At 32.8% G+C, this 13427-nt stretch overlaps 1 protein-coding gene across 5 annotated transcripts in view; it reads left to right on the top strand.

Annotated features, from left to right (window-relative positions):
• Positions 1-11806, top strand: part of LOC129803098 (protein phosphatase 1 regulatory subunit 16A) — a 74786-nt gene extending 62980 nt beyond the window's left edge. For 2 of the 5 annotated variants that reach the window (XM_055849441.1, XM_055849442.1), the window contains exons 8-9: positions 7469-7946; positions 11281-11806. In XM_055849441.1, the coding sequence (XP_055705416.1) occupies positions 7469-7946; positions 11281-11525 (723 nt within the window). In that variant the 3' untranslated portion in view covers positions 11526-11806. Of the gene's footprint in view, positions 1-7468; positions 7947-11250 lie in introns of all 5 variants that reach the window. The other 3 variants (XM_055849438.1, XM_055849439.1, XM_055849440.1) reach the window with 2 other exon arrangements.
• The last annotated feature ends 1621 nt before the right edge of the window (positions 11807-13427 follow it).

Below are 13427 nucleotides of genomic sequence, written 5' to 3'. Positions count from 1 at the left end.
AGTACAGCTATCGTTTGAATTTTTCAGAATCGACAGTCGATAGTATCGAAAATAAGTTATCATGTCACCCCTGAACTCCCCTTGTGGGAAGGCCTAGTTCCTCTATGGAACGTTGTGTCACCATTATTATTATTATTAGTATTTGATTAGGATCAAAGAGACGCCTAATAACACTTTAAGAACTCATGTCAGAACCTATTGAGATCCTACTCTGTATTATTCCGAATATAAAATTTGAACATCTAGGAATAGAACAGAAAAAACGTCATGTTAATTACATTATATTAGGTTTATTAAATAAATTTCAACATTTTGTCAAAAGTTTTAATAGGGGTTCCCTGTCAAAGAGGTGTTCCTCCTACCCTACAGGGAGTATTTAAGATGCCACCAGATGATACAACCAAAGATATTTTATCAAGGAGAACGTTATACATTGAGATATTGGTCTACTCCGCTGTTCTTAAATTTGTGTTATATATGTCGCCGTTTTATTAAATTCATCTCATTCGGGGCTCTTTTCTTACCCTTTCCCTTTCGATTTGCGGATTCCATTTCGACCCTTGTAGATATACGCCTGGTGGGTGATAGTGTGGAAGATATCTAGAAAATCCCATATTTGATTTTGATTAAATTTTAGTGGGTTTATGGCACTAGCCACAAGGCTTTTCAACCCGCAAATCAGGGGCTGTGCTAGTACTATCCAGTCTAGATTTATTGCAGTCCAACACTGAATTTCAATGAAAGGTCTTTGATTTTTACTTTTCTTTATTATTTTTTTATTTCCAATTATAATAGTTCAATTCAAAAACTTAGCACAGATTGAAATAATTTCATAAAAATTTGATACAGCTAGTGATACCCTGGAATATTCCTTGTTTAACCAAGAATATGATATAAAATTCGCGGTTTTGCTGAACCATTGACTCAATACCTAAAAATAAAACCGCTCCAAAATGGTTATTCAAATTATTTCATATTGAATTATTTTATATTTAGGGGCGTTCATCTCTGATCGTCACGTTAAGAAAAACGCGTCATAAATTGTTTGAATTTTCTGCACAATAGTATAGTAATTCGTTTATCTATGTCTGTGCTATTTGAATTTTTATTTTTTATAGAATTAAATAAAACAAAAAGAGCTGTGATTGGAAGTTTGCACTCTGATGGTTGTATCGGCGTGCAATAAATTGTTACATGCCTCTTGCAATTTCAAACATATTTGTTTTTTTTATATTTTAATACATCATGTCAGAAATATTTTCTGAAAATTTCAAACCATTCGGAATTAAACTTTAGGAAATTTCTGTCGCTATGGGCGACCAGAAGAAAGCGTTAACTTTAAACGGTTTTTTTTTTCAAGCATAAAAATTTCAAATCAGAAATCAGCTGTCAATTCTCGAAAAAAAAGCACCGCTTTTCTTAAAATTTGTCGCATTTCTTTTAAATAGGCTAATTTAGTACTTGTACCACTTGAACGGAAGAATTATATTTCCTTCGGTAGTTTCTCATTTAATTTTTATTGTTGTAAAGTACGCAGAAAATTGTACTTTTATGCATAAAATTCTTCCAAAAATCCATATTTCAATTTTGAAAAAAAAATCTTGTGTTTAAAGTACGAGTTAAATTCAACATTGTAATAGAAAAAATTGGTTTTTTGACTTATCTGAAAGTCAGAAATTTTATTTCAAACATTCCTAAAATTTTCAAATTTCATACTTTTTTAAGATAATCGTTGTGTTGATAAAAACAATTAAGAAAATATGTTTGCTTTTTGCTTTCGATACCCACGTAACCGCTTATTCAGGTACAGCACGTAGGTATCTTTAGGGTGTAGGAGAGATGAAACATGGAACGAAAGAAAAAAAATCATATGACAATGGATAATTTGAACATGAATATATTTATATAAATTTAATTATATAAATATAATTATCAAAAAAGCAGTAAAAAATTAAATTCGGTCTGCAAAAATTTGAAATTAGTTATAAATAGCTTCGGCACATCTTTTTTATGAAATCAAAATTCACATTTTTTTTCTTACACAAACATTTTGCATAAACTCAAAATTGGGTTGAAGTGAATTAAATTTGACGTGATGTTTAAAAGAAGAAGAAGAATGGGATAGAAATACAGAAGACTCTCGCTCAATCGGCTCTTGTTCATTCGGGTGAAAAAATTTGTTGACAATTTTCACATTTGATTTTGAAGCAAATTTGATCAAATTTACTTTAGTTCCTCTTATTTTATCGTGATTCGTTATAATTGAGCGTTTTTTTTTTTTTGTATAATTTACATTTACTTTGTCGCCCAAATCTCTCGATAAACCGGATGACATTTTGCCCCATATGCCCGATTGAGAGAGAGTCTACTGTAAATGTGCAAAACTTTTAAGAAAGGGATTTGAATTTCAATATCATAGAATTTTCCTAGGAGGCATAAAAAAATAAAATTTCGTAACCAAAAAAGTAAAAATTAAATTTGACCAGTAAAATATTAAATTTTGGTCAGTCGAAAAACTATTTTTTTAGTGGTTTAATTTATATATTAAATTAAGATCTAATATGGTTGCAGATCGAATTATTATTATTAATCACGTGTTGGAACAATGTGCTAAAGTGTATATAAATATTAAGGTAAAGCTTCCTCGAGTCGACCGGTTGCTCGACTCGACCGGTGGGCCAATTTTTTTGACTGTTTGATAGTCAATTTCTATAAAATTGTCACTGATTCGGATTTATTGATGGAATAATTGACCTATTAATGTTAGATCATATGCCAAATATTAGTGCAAATATAAATAAATTGAATAAATAACTCTACCGGTCCAATTGACGAAACGGTCGACTTGAGGCCACTTTACCTTATAGACCGCACAGGAGCGCCTTTCCCGCCATGTGGATGCTTTTTCCGTGCCCCCGGAGTTTTTGGGCAGAGGCGGTGCATTATGTTACGTTCAAATCAAATGAAACTCTCTTTATTTATGCCTAAACTAAATTTGATTTTTTATTCACTAAATTTAATTTTTTATTCCTTATTTGTACAGTTAGTCAGTGCCCTAAATTAATAAAGAGATAAACTTGCAATTTTCGGTAAAGGTTTATATCATATGAAAATTGCGACTTGTTATATTGACTTCTATTTCCACTTATTTCCTTTTTAGCGCAATATAAATATCTTACAAAACATAAGTAATAAAAATTAACTAATAACTTTATAAAAATGCATTATATTTTGGAGCAATGATCCGAATATCAATTTTACGATCAGAGCTGCCGCCATTATACCTGCTGCCCTATATACATAATATTTTTCTAGTGATCAAATTAGCGAAAAAAAATCTACGATTCGAGGTGTTTATAAGTGACCTCACATAATAAAATAACGACTTTGATAAAGATGAAGAGTCCTTCAGTAGATCTTGAGTAAATTACCATCAGTAGAAGACACTGATTTCATTTTTCTTCCACCCTGTGTCTCTCTATAAAGATGATATGCAGAAAATCGATTGACAAGTGTGGGTGAAATGTGGCAAATTTGTTGAATTTGCTGAGTTATTCTTCACAAAACGTTATAATACTGCATTTCCTTTTCCCATTTAATCAATAGATTGAATTTCCTCCAACCCAGCGAATATTTACGGCAAAAGAGAATTTGTGAAACTACGACGCAGTTGATGCGTAAATTTCCTGTTTACACACTATTTGATTACTGTTTATTCTACACCTTCTATTGCCCACGAGTCATTCAGTCAATATGCCCAAATGGGTGGAGGTTGAATGTTGAAGGTGCAAGAGTACAACAACGAGAGTATGAGAAGAAGCTTTCTTGCACACGCAATTTTTTGCCTATCACTTTTTGCTATTTTCCTGATTTTTATTGCATTTCCCATATTTCCTCTTGTGAAGATTGTGTAGAGTGGAAATGAATCTTTGAATGTGATTTGCTGAATTTTCAAAGAAAAAGTTCATCATGCGAATGTTCTTTGTGCAGAAGAGTGGTGATATCGACAGTTGCAATATCATTGGACTGAAGTACAAGGTGAGATGGGTGAAATGATTTTTCTTTTGAAGTATAAATGAGAAATTATTCTTCACATAGTTTGTTTTGATCGTAAAGTGATGAAAATGATGAAAAAGCTTTAATGGATTTCTTTTCTACAAAGTCGTGGTATCCTTTTAGATTTAAAGCGATATTGTAAATAAAACCAAAAGGAAAAGACGTTTAATTGAAATTTAATTGGCAAAAAGGGCTAAAAGCATATCGATATTGTATAGAATAGATACATTGAAACCATGCGAAAGCTCTCCTTTTGTCTTTGGCAAATTCCTTGGGTAAAGGTTTGAACTTTCTGGGGCAAATTAATCAATTTGACAATGAGGGTTTCCACTCACTCAAACGAGAAGATGCATCACATGGTTAGACATAAAATGATGGTCAGAAATTGTGATGGTGTATAACCACATCAAACCATGAAGGTGTAAGACAGGAATTTATTGATTTACACTCCTAAATACCCCCTTGATTCCTTCCATCTGTCGTTGCAGAATGAAATGTTGTTTAGCTAGGGATATTTCAAAAGTATCCCTATTAGTTTTGCAAATTGCATTGTCACTCACAGCCAAATTTTAATGGCAACGAATGTGTTCTATAATGATTTTTAGCTATTTTAGCCAAAACTTCACAAATTACTATCAATCTCTAAAAGGTTTAAATATAGAATATAATTTACCAATACGAAAACATATTTGAAGTAGGGTAAGTGTGCCAAATTTCGGCATAGTTGCATATAAGCACAGAAGTCCTAAGTTTGAAATGCAATATTTTTAATTCATATTGATATTTTTTGTTACTTCGGTTACTTCCTTTTCGAAAGGGTTGTGTGGAAGCTTGAAAACTAGTTTATCATCTTTGTTTTCTTTAAATCACTTCCTAAAATATTGAAAAATTAATAAAAAATATGAACATTGCTTTGGGCAGTATTCCGGCCACTTTGAATGAAATACCGGCCACCTTTTTTCTGACCACCTTTTGTAACGCAACGGATCGAAAATTTCAAAACGTCAAACGGAACGAGTTTAATATTTAGTTTAATGCGTTTATATGACCCACAAGCCTAGAGATCTTCCGTGTAATTTGTCCTGAAGACCTGAAGAGTAGCATCTGAAATTTACGCGCAGATTCCCGTAGCAATTTGCCCTTCCTGAACTCTTCCAAGGCCTTTTCCACATCATCTTTTTCATAAAAACGATGGTTTTTTTCTCTGGATATTGTAGAATTCAGAAATCGAAAAAAAAACACAAAATGAATAAGAAATTTAGGAAAGCAAAAGATTTTGCCGGAATAGGCAACACTACCTCACCGGAGAGACGCTCACAAGGTAGGGTGGAGTCTACACTTATGGATGCTATACACTTATGGACAGAGTGAAAAAATCTTAAGATTTTACGTAAAACAGATTTCGAAAAGTTATAAAATTATTAGTTTATGTTGTAATTAACACTTTTTTTGATTTTCGAAATCTGTTTAGTGTAATAACTTAAGATTTTTGCGTTGTCCATAAGTGTATATAACATCCATAAGTGTAGATTCCACCCTATATACTTTTTTACGCGAAATACAGGATCCAGCTGGGAAATTTCACCCGAAATTTAAAGATTGATTAACATAAACAGAAACAATATTTAATGAAAACTAGTCAATTTTAATGAAAAACACTGAAGGAAAACCTTTTGCACTTCACCACAAATCGTAAGACTGCTGGAAACACAATCGATCTGTCCCATTTTTTGTAAGACTCTTTCCACACTGAGTTTTTACCCAGGGGGTGACATTATCTCTGAAAAATGCGACCGGTTTTAGTGTAAATTTTTTCCTGTTTTCGTACACATTTCACGAGATATCTTCAAAACTACGTAGATTGCCAATTTAGGGTTTTCGATTGCCTTTTTGTTAATAAATTTTCTTTTATATTGTATTAGCATTATTTGCTAATTCATTCTACAATGACAGAAAACAGCTAATAAACTCAAAAGTTTTTTTCGGCACGCTAGAAACATATGAGAAACATAGGAAATATCATGCCCCTGGTTTTTACAACGCAATTTAAATTCAAATTATACCTAAAATTTAACGGTCTTTGTGTTAATACATCCTACAATGAACAGATATTTAAAAGAAAAATGAACTCATTGACTATTCGAATATAACATACATAATTTTAATTAATTAATTTCCATGGCCGAAATTATACTCAAAGTGGCCGAAGTTAGAACCTGGCCGAAATTTGGCACACTTCCCCTATACTCATTTGATTTATTTTAATTAAAATCTTAGCTCAGGAATTAGTCGAACTCCTGCAAAAGAAGATATTCTAGATTTGGAGATCCTTATTATAATCATAGACAAGAATCGGAATTTATCTATTCTAAATAAGTCAAAAAAAAAATGTTTTCCAGTGTATCTAATAGTTCATAAGCTGTTCCTTAATTTTAGCACTTAAGGATAGTAATTAGAATATGTTTAAGCACGCTTACGAAAAGCAAACGTGCAAAGTCATCGGCACTATGGTACTCAGAGTCCCAAAGGATGTGAAAACGAAAGAACTTACACAAAGAACAAAAAAAAGTAATTCAGTGATCCAAAGGAGACAACTTCTAATGGAAAGTCACCAGAAGGTCTTTTTTTTGACCAAAGATGACCTTTATGGTCAACAAATTAACCAATTTTCGCCCTCTTTTTATTCTCAGTGTAGCAATAATTGTTATCAATGTTCTTTGAAATTTTAGAGCTCTTAAGATAAGAAGGTCAAAATCAAAGGAGAAATTCTGCACAGATTGATCATGAAGACACAAATTCCGCAAATTAATTTAATGATATTTAAGATTTACCTACAAATTAAGTGCTAAATTGATTAATTATGAATAAGAGCACGTTCTGCTCATTATCAATTCTGAATATAGGAATCCCAATGCAATTTAAAGTGAATAGATATAGGGTAAGTGTGCCAATTTTTGGAATATTTTCATGCAAGCGTCAAAGTCTCAAGTTTGAAATGTAATATTTTAAATACAAATTGATTTTTTTTTTATTCTTTCTTCTTAAAGAGTGTTGCTTGGAACCTTGTAAAGAGTTTACCGTCTTTATTTACTCTAAAATCATTCTTAATACATTTTAAAATGAATAAAAATATAGACATAGCTTTGGTGCCCTATTTCGGCCACCTTTATTCTCATAGTTCCTTGCCCTTCGGGAATTCTTCCAATATCTTTTTCACGTCATCTCGTTTGTCGAAGGTACATTTTTTGTTATTCTTTTGCATTGTATAATCTCTAGAGTACGTAAAATCTAAAAGTTCATGGAAATTCGAGGAACAAAAAAGGTGGCCGAAATTGCAAGCTGGCCGGAATTGGCACACTTACGCTAATGCTTAAATTCGTGACAACTTTAAAATTTTTTAATGTCTTTTTAGGGATACACGACAACCGATGGGACACATGAACCACTATCACTGGCCTCAGAATCATCGGCTCCGTCCTCCCTACGTCCTGCTAATAACAATTGCCACCACAATAACAATGGTAGTGTGCAGCAGAATGGAGCAGCACCTGGAAATGGCACCAACAACAATACTCGATATCCTCAGAGCAATTTGAGCTATGGCACGCAAATGGGATTCAGTACAGCGCAGTCATCCATTAGCACAAATCCCAATCATATTGATGGCTCTCCAACGGCATCCCATAATCGTCGTTCGCCAGAGGGCAAGGACAATGAGATGAGTAGTTTGGGCTACATGCAGGAGGACAGTAAAAAGATGCTAGTGAACAATAATGCATTGGCATCGCAGCGAAACAGTGCAGCAAGTTCGGCTGATTTGACTGCTACGGAAATTTATACGGCCAGCAATGAGAATGGAAAGATAAACGTCCAAGTCACAGTGCTATTTGGTGAGTATTTTCACTCATTTCACATGCCACAATTTTGACCCATTTTTGGCCCAGTACCAACTCATTCGTCGAGGAATAAAAGGGAGGAAGGTAGATGATGGTAGATGAAGTTATCCAATTTTCGCTAGCATTCATTGTTATGAAGGGACATTAATGTGTTGAATTGAAGAGAGACAAGACAACTTGCTAAACCAGGAAAATGTTTCCGTTTTAGCTCTACAGAAATTTAGATGGGAATCTGTTCTTTAAATTTGTTCAGAGCTCAAATATGTCATTTTAAACAAATGTTTTATCCAAAATTAACATCAAAATAAGTTATGGGGATAATATTATGAGGAGAATATTTATCATTTAAGAGTTATAATAAAGTTGTAATGAATGACTCCGGTAAATGTTTAATTTAATTCATGAATAATTATGAAAGTTATAAAGTTTTTACCGGAGGAAGAAGTTAGCAATTACAAGATGTCGATTTATTATTTATGACTACAGTGAAATGCTTTGGAAAATAAAATTGAGCAATCTACACTGTAATGATTAATTTATTTCTCATCATTGTTAATATCTCCGGAATTATCAAATGGCTTTTATAAAATAAACTAGAATATTCCCATCCTATAGTCTAATAACCGTTCAATTTTTTATGTTACTTATTTAATGCTACAAGAACCCCAGGCACAACCCTAACCACATATTTGGTTTGAATGAAATATATTTATTTTTCAAAAGAAAAAGAAAGAGGGGTGCTATGGGGTAATTTTGGAATAATTTGGAATGTCAGAAAACATGTTTTTGACATTCCAAATAAATTTTGACATCCAAAATCCGATGTTTTGACATTTAGATCTAGTCATATCTCGCTCAATCACATGGGAAATTTTGAAAACATGTTTACAAACAAAAGTTGTTGTGCGCTGATCATTAGGGGAAGTGCTCATAATTTTGGACGGTCTGCTTATAAGCATCGAAGTTCCAAGTTTGAAGTGCGATATTTTCTATACTAATTGACTTTTTTTGTTACTCTCTTTTCAGAAGGGTTGTTTAGAAACTTAGCAAGCTATTTATCGTCTTATTTTTATTAAAATTAGTTTTAATACGTTTAAAAATGAATTGATAAGTAGAGGTGACTTTGGCTCTTATTTTGGACAACTTGTTTATTAATTTGGCCAACTTGGCTGTAAATTTGGACAGCTAATCCGCCTCAATAGGATGCCCATTGTTCTTCATTTTATGTACCAATCTTACCAAGTCATTTTCCTGTTTATGTAAGGGAAACGTAGAATGTGACAAGAAGCCCGGAAACTTTCCATATCATTCATTAAAGTGAGTTGACTTCGGTGCTCCAAGTACGTGCGGATTCGCTCATTCCCTGACCTTTCCGGGAGCCTTTCAAGGCATTTCTCGCTACATCTCTTTCGTAGAGATGATGCTCCTTTGTTTCTCCAGGCATTTGTCCAACCCAGTCATCACAAAAGCTAAAACATCACGAAATTTCGTGAAAAAAACACCTGTCCAAAATAAGAATCATCACCTCACTGGTGAATGTCTTAAAAAATTTCCCATTTTTCACACGAAAAATATAATTCACAAGGCAAATCTCACTTCAGGTCAAATGTACAAATCATCAGTAACGTGAATCAACACAATATTCAATGAATATTCAATAATATCACTCAAAAACAGCGAACAAACTTTGTTAGTACTTCACCAAAACTAAATAAGACTGAAGTAAGCCACGAAGTTCTGTCATGTTTCTCGTAAGCAATTTCTCACACTGAATTTTCAACAAAGCAATTTCAACTCAAATCATATTCAAATTTTAACGTATTTAGTGTCAAAATCTTCCAAAAAGAACAAATATTTAGATAGAATTCATTATTTATCAAATATTGGAATAAAAATCCATCATTTTAATCAATTTATTTTTAGTGTCCAATGTTATCCTCAAAGTGTCCAAAATAAGAAACTGGACAAAATTATGAGCATTTCCCCTATAGCAAATTTCGTAAAAATTTCTGAGAAAATATCTTTTAAAACTTATGTGAAACATACATAAATGTTGAGCTTCTTCTTTAAATCGATCGGGGGACTATCAACATAATTTTCATTTACATCCCCAATCGGGAACAATCGGGAGCATGAAGCTCCGAGGTCTGGGCTCCTGTGAGCGAATAATTGGATATTCTAGGGCCCAGGACAACACTTTTGCTCATTTGATTTTTTGCCTTTAAGAAGTAACACAGCTACATTTTAGTTTATTTAAATTATAAGTTCTACTTTCGGCACATCTTTTGAATATTAAAAAAAAATACATTTTGTTAGGTTCCGCGAAGACTGCTGGTTCTTATCTCAAACCGTATGAATTCTATACAACAGACAAAATTATAACTCAAGGGCTCTAGGTAAAGGACGGTTATTTTAGGTAATCGAAAATATTATCGATTGTATCAGTATATGAGCTATGAGACTTTCCAGGAGACATTCATTCACTTTATTTACTTCTTTCGTGAAAATTAATTTCTAAATAAAGTTTTAATTCATTAATTTATATTTTATTTAATTATATTTTAAGAATTCATAAATTTTCCATGAGATCGCATTTTAATTATTTAAATGCAAATAAAAAAGGTTAAAAAAAAACTTGACCTAATTAATAAAAAAATTCACAAAGCTCTGAAATAAGAGCACTCTTTCTGCTTAGAAATATTTGAATGAAGCTTATAAATGCAAATTCTAATTTCTCTGTTATATGCATCTATTCATTCTGAACAATATACTAAAAACTAAAAAAAAAGACTGTTAAAAGCATCATCAAAAGTAGAATATTTCACAAATTTTCTTTGAAGTGCATTTAAATGAATATTCATTTTGCGTTTTTATTATATTTTTTTTTTGAATAAAACTTCGATACAGGCGAAATATCCTGAAAATTCTCGTTCAACAATATTTCATTTGTACTAAAAAAAACATTTCATGAACCCGAGGTGCAGAAATGAGAAATTAAATTCAATGGAAATTATTGAAAAATGCAAATTGTGTTGAACATAAAATAAACTCTACCTTTTATCACTTTTATCTCTCGATGATTTCAATCATACTCATTATGCATTTTTGATATATATATATATTATAATTGTATAATTAATGAATTATGCATGAAATTTACTTTTCCTCTTTTACCCCCAAATGCTTACTCAAAAAAACCAAAAAAAAAAAAAAAAAATAAAAAAATCAAACCAAAACTAAATCCATCAAAAACCGCGGTGAATAAACCACGAAAAATAAACTGAACGCGAATCTAAAGATGCTCACACTGTAGATCACTCCATCGCAGGAACATTGGCTGACCTGAAGAAGCATCGGGCTCAGTCCAGGAGCAGCGGAAGTCCGGAGAATGGATCTATTCTCACCACTCAGAGTCTCACGGGAGCCGGAAGTACTGTTGGACAATCACCTGCCGTGGAATTGTCCCTCGTGTCATCACCGAGTCTTCAGAGTACTCCAGCAAAGTTTAGTGGAATCACTGGGGATGTTGTAAGCGATAGCACACGCTCCAGAAAGTGCTGTGTGATTATGTAATGGGCTCTCCATTTATAAGTTTCTGTCCTCATTTCTTTTCTCTTCTTTTTCTTCTTCTTGGGGGAATTTAATGATTCCTTGTGGATTTTTATTTCGATTTTCTTTTGCACAAGTTTTTTCTATATAGCCAAAGTTCTGGGAGATTTTCGTTCAAAATACATTACCATCTTCATAAGAATTATTCATAGTTATTATTATGCCAAGACGGCAGTATTAGGGACGATACACAGTGCAGATGAAATTAAATATGAAATATTTGAGATTAAATTGATTCTAGATATTACAATGTTTATTAAATCATCATAAAAACTTCGTTTAAATGAGAAAGGGTGGTTAAGAAAAAGTAAAGTTAATTTAATTACAATTTTTGAACCCTCATTGCAGAGTAACTTAAATTTGACCTAAGGTTACTTAAGCGGTCTTTAGACCAGATATTTAGCCCAATTCACGAAGGTGTCAAAATCCTAAAAAGCAACCAACTAATTTTATTGACTTTTCAGAATCCAATATTTTTTTTGCACTCAATTCTCTCGTTCAGTAATAAACCTTCCCGATTTGAGATCTCTCTCCGGTAGAGGTTTTTCCTTTACCGATTCGAAGGTAAATCAGAGAGAACTTACCTAAAAAGCCGTTGGAATTTCGAACGTTTAAAAGGACGAGTTACACATAAGTGAGTAAATTCATGAAATGGACATTTATCTTAACCCATTCCTTACCATGGTGTTATACATCATACGCAAATTCAGTGATTTTAGATGATTTATTCCTGGGCAACTGATACTCGAATTGCTGTCGGGAATGGATTTTTAGTTACTTTAGTTCTTCAATTACTTGGGAAAAATAGTCCGACAGAGATGAAAATACATTTTGTTATTGTTCTCTTGCTTCGCGGAAGGTCATGCAAAATTTTTGCTCAAAATGGCGGACGGAAAATTCGACATCCCGTCGAATTTATTAAAATTGGCCTCTTTGTTCTTTCCTGATTTAAATTCTGGTTGCCAATTTGTTTTCTTGGATAGTTACTCTATCTAAACCAATAGAGTTTGTAATGAATTACAGTAGACTCTCACTCAATCGGCTCTTTTTCAATCGGGCGACAAATTTATTTGACAATTTTCACGTTTAATTATGAAGCTAATTTGCTCAAATTCGCTGTCGTTCTTCCTATTTTATCGTGATTCTTTATAATTGAGCGCTTTTTGTAGAATTTACAAAGGCTTTGATGCTCAATTCTATCGCTAAACCGGATGACATTTTGCCCCATATTCCCGATTGAGAGAGAGTCTACTGTAATGCACAGAATTTAAATTCAGTGACTGTTAAGACGTGTGTTTGACAGAGGCTCCTCGCGCTCCCATAATAGGTAATTTTTTTTCTTTTCAAAAAATTCATCTATTAATCTGTAGGAAACTAATCCCAAAATATGAACATTCTATCTCAAGTATTTCTGGTACATTGACTGAATGGGTTAATAAAATTGCAATTAGAATTAGAACGTTCTGTCATCCTTAAATTCCACAAAACTACACAGAATTCACTTTTTACAGCAAGCTTTTGCACACTGTTGTTGACATTGTTGACGATTGAAGTGTAAAGAATATCGAAATTCGACATGGCAGAACAGTCAGCGCTAAAGCGGCGAGTACGTGTACTTGCAGTTTAGGCTTCCGGTAGACTTTCGAATGAGTTTGGCTTGGCTTTGGAAGGCTTTGTCTCTTCGAAAGGTTATTGCTGAACGGAGCCATAAGTCTAAGTATTAGGTCTGAAGCCCGTATTAGATACATTGGCTATAGATTCGTCAACTAACCTGTCAAATAATTTTGTCAGATATCTTTAAGATTTCTGCAGAAAATATCTACACTTCTGCCGAAAATCTTCCGATAAATCTGTAGATATTCCTAC

This window comes from Phlebotomus papatasi, chromosome 2 (genome assembly GCF_024763615.1).
Source record: "Phlebotomus papatasi isolate M1 chromosome 2, Ppap_2.1, whole genome shotgun sequence".
Taxonomy (NCBI): Eukaryota; Metazoa; Arthropoda; class Insecta; order Diptera; family Psychodidae; genus Phlebotomus; species Phlebotomus papatasi.
Note: the sequence above shows the minus strand (reverse complement) of the source record. Positions and strands in the feature narration are given on the sequence as shown.